The sequence below is a fragment of the Temnothorax curvispinosus genome, unplaced genomic scaffold (assembly GCF_003070985.1).
Source record: "Temnothorax curvispinosus isolate PA1 unplaced genomic scaffold, ASM307098v1 QBEX01015307.1, whole genome shotgun sequence".
Taxonomy (NCBI): Eukaryota; Metazoa; Arthropoda; class Insecta; order Hymenoptera; family Formicidae; genus Temnothorax; species Temnothorax curvispinosus.
In genome coordinates this window covers 1,669-7,140 of record NW_020225087.1, presented here as the reverse complement: position 1 = coordinate 7,140, position 5,472 = coordinate 1,669, and the positions used below count along the sequence as shown (strand labels likewise).

Genomic DNA, 5,472 nt, shown 5'->3' with positions numbered 1-5,472 from the left:
TCTCCTTCACGCGTTTGAACAACGCAGTCACCTACGGGACAATAGCGGTTATTATTAAATCAAAACGAGGATTTACACGTCAAAAATTAATCCTTAACCGTTTCAACGCTTCGAGAAATATGAGGTGCATATGCAAGACTGTAACGTCGCTCAAGCGGCGAATAAGCAGAGTTCGTTCGCGTTTCGAATTTGTTTTAAACTTGTAACTAACTCAGGAATAAGCTTCTGATTTTTTTTTGCATAAATGGTCACCTGAGGTAATTTTTACACCCTAATTAAAAGTCGTTGTTATTAATTACATATTGCATATTTTTAATTGTCTATAATTTATTACTATTTGAGGACGATAGATGTACTCAACATTTTCTAACAAACGTAAAAAATATATATATATTTAAAAAACGAAAGAAGCACACATTAAAATTATTGTGACGTGAGCTTCATTTTTTCGATACTGTGTAAAAATCATCTCAAGCGCACCGTTCATCCCGGATTAAAGAGTAATTAAAAAATCGACGGAAGAGAAGTATTACCCTGTCGACCAGAATTTCTAAGTACTTTGGAGTGTACTGTCGCACGTAGAGCGCACTGACCGCCTCGCCGAATACGCTTCTGGTCAGTTGGTAGCAGGGGGCTTCCCATTCCTTGACGGCGGTGACGTTCGCAATGTCGTGCCACGTGTCCATCGCGTAGAGCAACAGCAATCCGTTATGAATAATCCTTCGTGATTTATCATAATTACGATTAAGTATTAATCGATATACAAGGTACAGTGTACGTACGTTATAATTATGACTGGCTAATCAATACGAGATATACGTCTCGAGCAAACTACATGATTATTTATCATTAATATAGATAAGATATTAATATAAATTGATAAATGTTAGTATTATATTAAATATTAATTAGTATACGTATTATGTATAATGTATGTATTTATTCACAATATCATATAATCTATTGCATTGTTGAATATCGATTCTCTCGGTTTCCCAACTAGCCTATCGTGGAATCAATCCCTCCCGGATTTATTATGTTCCATTATCGACATTTAACCCCTGGGTTTCCAGGGAGAAAGAGAAAGAGAGAGAGAGAGAGAGAGAGAGAGAGAGAGAGAGAGAGAGAGAGAGAGAGAAAGAGAGAGAGAGAGAGAGAGAGAGAGAGAGAGAGAGAGAGAGAGAGAGAGCTCAGATTCGGCAAAGGACTCGGGTTCGTATCACGAAGGAATAATATACATGCACAAATTGTTATTACGCGTGCGAAATTACAACGATATGGAAAATCCGTACCGTTTGGAGGAGCGATTCAATAGCTTGCCAAGGCTGCGAAAGTAACGTGGAGCCGTAATGTAGACGTAAATCTGCTGGTCCTCGGATGCGACGTACGTCGGCGGTCGTACGCGATTCGTGTCGTTATTATCGCTGTGCAGATCGGCGCCGTTCTCACGGTAGCGTAACGTAGTATTCAGCAGCGATCTCCATTTTATCTGTCCCAGGATCGTCAGATCAAACAATCCTCTTTTATTTTTTGAGAGAAGAAAGATCGATCGAGAGATCAATAAAAAAAAAGAGAGGGGGGGCTGATCGATGATTAAAAGACCGGAAAAAGATATAAGAGCACCCTCGATCTACTGCGAGCCGAAGGGTAAGGGTATCCAAATCCAACTACAAGTCAAACGAGCCAATACATTCTTATTGCTAGTTATAGATTTAAACTACGAGTTTAATCTGAGCACCGTTTACAATCGACTTCTATTATATAGTTATCGTTTACGATGAGAATTGTTCTCATATATCTTCTTTGCTAACGATCGAACGTAGCGGAATTTCGTGTGGCTAAAGAGCCCGTGATATATCAAGCTGGTACTTACGTAACCAAAGCTTTCTTGGAGATAAGTAACGTTGTAAGTGACGTATACCCTCTGTTCAACGTCCACCCAATTGTACAAGTCTTTGTGCTTCGGATAAATCTAAAGATAACAAGATACGCGCGCTTTATTCGCTATTTAATTCATGTAAAACGATGGCGATAGAGTCTCTCACCTTCTCGAGCGATAAGCAAAACTGCAAAAGTAGATCCGTTTCCGACGATTGTTCCTTAGGATCCATATTTTTTGGCAAGAACCCTCGGACAATCTCTCGAATTTTACGCGATCTTTGTACGTCTCTGTTTTTCTGGAAAAACATACCGCGGCGTATTTACGTGAAATACAGGCAGGATATTATATTTTAAAAAAAGAAGCGTCCTAAAAGCGCCGAAGAATTTAGAGATGTATATAAGCTTGTCGTTCTTTTTCTTTTTATTACCGTGCAAAATTTCGAGCCAGGATCGTCGAATGGTCCTTACCTGGTCCTCTGCGAGAAACTCATAATTCTGGTGCTTGGCAGGAAAATCAAGATATACGGATGATTTTGTGCGATCGTAAAGATCTACGTCGACGTATAAGTCGAAGAGGGGCGCGCCATTTACTTTCAGCAATGCGGAGATTAGAGAGGTGATGTCGGTCGATTCCGGGCTTTTCGGCAAAAGATAACCACCAAGTTCGTTCAATAGTTCGTAAACTGAAAGAGGGAACACATTAACACTGCCTTATCGTCGTACGGGGCGTACTTCGTGTATATATAATAATATTAATAGAGGACGCATATTTTGCGTAATTAAAAAGATTTTATTTGATTTATCAAAATTAAAATAATTAAACAATTATCGAGAAATTTTAGATCTGCCCTCATCCGATTTTTATTGATGGTCTAGCAAATATTAATAATAAAAGAATCTACGAGCTAATGACTGATTATTTGCATAAAATTATATTTCACAATTCACTCGGTTGATTGAATTTTATTCGATTGATCGAAATTCTGCAAATGATAGAATAACAATTGTTAAGAGATTGTTCAGGTCTGTTTGGTTGTCGGATATCCGACTTTCATTGATGTCTAGAAAATTTTAATTAATACGATATGTTTTTAATAATAAAAGATAACTACGATATCAGCTGTTTGTGAGCCGAAGTATCATGAGTAACTTTCTTTTTACCGGGTGTAAAATTTACGGGTTTCTTCTTGAAGTCTCGACAAGTATCGTAAAACTGCCCAAGCTTCTCGAAGGCAGCGACCATTTGCCCCGTCTCGTTTGTCAGCGTTTCTAAAACAATAATACTCGCGATTAAGATGATTTCCTGGAAGGAAACGTCGTTACTGTTCGCGAAGAAAGCTGAACTAAGGGGCAAGGCACACTACTGGCTGAAGATCTCTCTCAGATGATCTGATTAGACAAGCCGGGGGTAATTCGTCGACCTTGAATCACGCGAATAAGCGTTTCGAAGGTTGCGTAAAAGTGTGAGAGGGTTTTAGAGAGGCGTCCCGCCGTTCCCGCGTTAAAGCAAACCGGCGTAACACACGTATGTTGTACGTGTAACACGTACGTGTATCGATTAATGTGCATTATTTATAGTAACGGCAAGTCGGCCGTTCGATTTCACCTCGCATCAGAGTCCGATAACTTTTCATCGAACGGCACAATCCTTTCCGCTCGTTTCTTCCGTTTTTTTCCGGAGGTTACGAGCGTGCGAAGGTGTGAAGGAGACTTCCGGGGGAGACAGCTGCTCGGACCTCGTTCCGTGCGTCACGAGCTCGTCGTCCCTCGCGCGGTTCATCCCTTAACGAGACAGCGCCCAAGTTTTCGATCCCGTCAACCCAATATCGTTTCTTCGTATCGTAGCCGATGCTTATCCATCTCCCCTTTAAGTTTCGATCCCCGAACCGAGTTATATTATCCTGACGACAGGGCGATCCATACGCGAGCGTAGTTGGTGCCAGTCGCTCGGCGCCAGTCGCGCCGGCGACACCACTACCACCACCACTACCACTATTATCGTGTCCACGATAGATTCTTACACGAAATTGAGGTCGTGTTCTCTGTCCAGACTCTCCCGTTTGAATCTCTGCCATTGGAGATTAATATGTCGCCAATTACACCCGTCTCCCTCACCCCGTAAATCCGCTTTCTTTCCTTTTTTTTTCTTTTCCTCATCGGCACGAAGATCGCACAATAGTTGCGACGAAAAGAGGACAAAGAAAATCGATAGAATTGCCGAGATATCGTCGTTATCGTCACACAATGCTTCGATATTCAATACGCTCTTTAGGATCGTCGAACGTAATGTAATAAAAAAGAATTGTAAAGGAATTTCTACAAAACTGTGTAAAAAAAGTCTACAAAGTGCGAAGACGTTTAATCGTCTCATATAGACTACTCCAATTTAATCGCATTATATGTAATAAAACACTGATCTATTTTAGCCCAATTTTTCCTTGCTGAAAAGGTAACTCTTCTAATATTATTTCTGCAAAACAGATATTTTTGCAAACAAAAATATAGGGATATACTTTCGAATGACCCCTGCTCCCGATCGACCTAAAGTTTTACACATAAGTTGTTTTCGATGTGATGAATAAAGTACGCATGATCCCAACTTTGAAAAATTAAAAAAAATTTTTATGACAGCACTTATCCTAACCCAATTGTATGGATGAAAAAGCTCTGTGGGAGGCTACATCTCCAAAAAAACTAACCTAACTCAACTCAATTGTTGTGTGGGTGGGAAAGTGTATGCGTGAATACAGTCGATTTACACTTTCTCATCCACAACAAAATTATAATAAAAGATTTATTACTTATATCAAAAAGTTGGTTACAATTACTGGTAAAATTGATAAATATGCTATAATTTATCGTAGATTTACCATCGTATATTGAAAATTATGCACAATAACCGATAATTATACATATATAATTACCGATTTTATCACTTTTACGGTAACATATATATCACATAGAATTGACTTTAGTCGATAAGTGTGCTATCATAAAAAAAATTTTATTGATTTCCCGAAGTTGGGACCACGCGCACTTTATTCCTCACATCTAAAACAATTACTTAAGTATGTGTAAAACTTTAGCTCGATCGGGACCAGGGGTCATTCGGAAATACACCCAAAAATAGTTTTAATTACAATTAGGTCAAACAAGTATTTATTTTTTCTAAAAAAAAAGAAAAAAAAACCTGTGTTTTGTACATCACGTACCTAACTCTCTTTTTACACGGTAGATACGTTCCGCGTAAGAAGAAATCGCGTTATTTGGAAGAAAGCATATTATTTTGAAAAATCGCGTAAAAAAATGTGGCTATTTAAAAAAGTTTTCTTTTTACATGATTTTTTTCACTCGGTATGCATACTACCATCTAAAAAGTGCTTGTATTTAGGCCAACTATATGTGATAAAAAAAACTTTGTAACATGTATTGAGAGGAAAAATATGCGCATGCTGTTTTATATTGAGAACTATTTACATGACTGAGTTTGAAAAGAATAAGGGCGAACGAACAACGTATGAATGATAATCGAATCATGATTGACAATGACAACCGAACTGCTGAAATATGATTGAAAAATATAATCTGTCT

General features: G+C 38.5%; 1 protein-coding gene across 1 annotated transcript; it reads right to left on the bottom strand.

The window, feature by feature from the left end:
- Positions 1-4: 4 nt before the first annotated feature.
- LOC112465536 lies at positions 5-4,684 on the bottom strand (the record flags this gene model as incomplete). The annotated part of the gene is made up of 8 exons (XM_025033112.1): positions 3,488-4,684; positions 3,043-3,150; positions 2,350-2,564; positions 2,046-2,177; positions 1,874-1,972; positions 1,293-1,489; positions 534-720; positions 5-31 (listed from the first exon to the last, which is right to left on the bottom strand). Coding segments are annotated over exons 1-8 (993 nt in total), but the record flags the coding sequence as incomplete, so codon positions are not given.
- Positions 4,685-5,472: the final 788 nt, after the last annotated feature.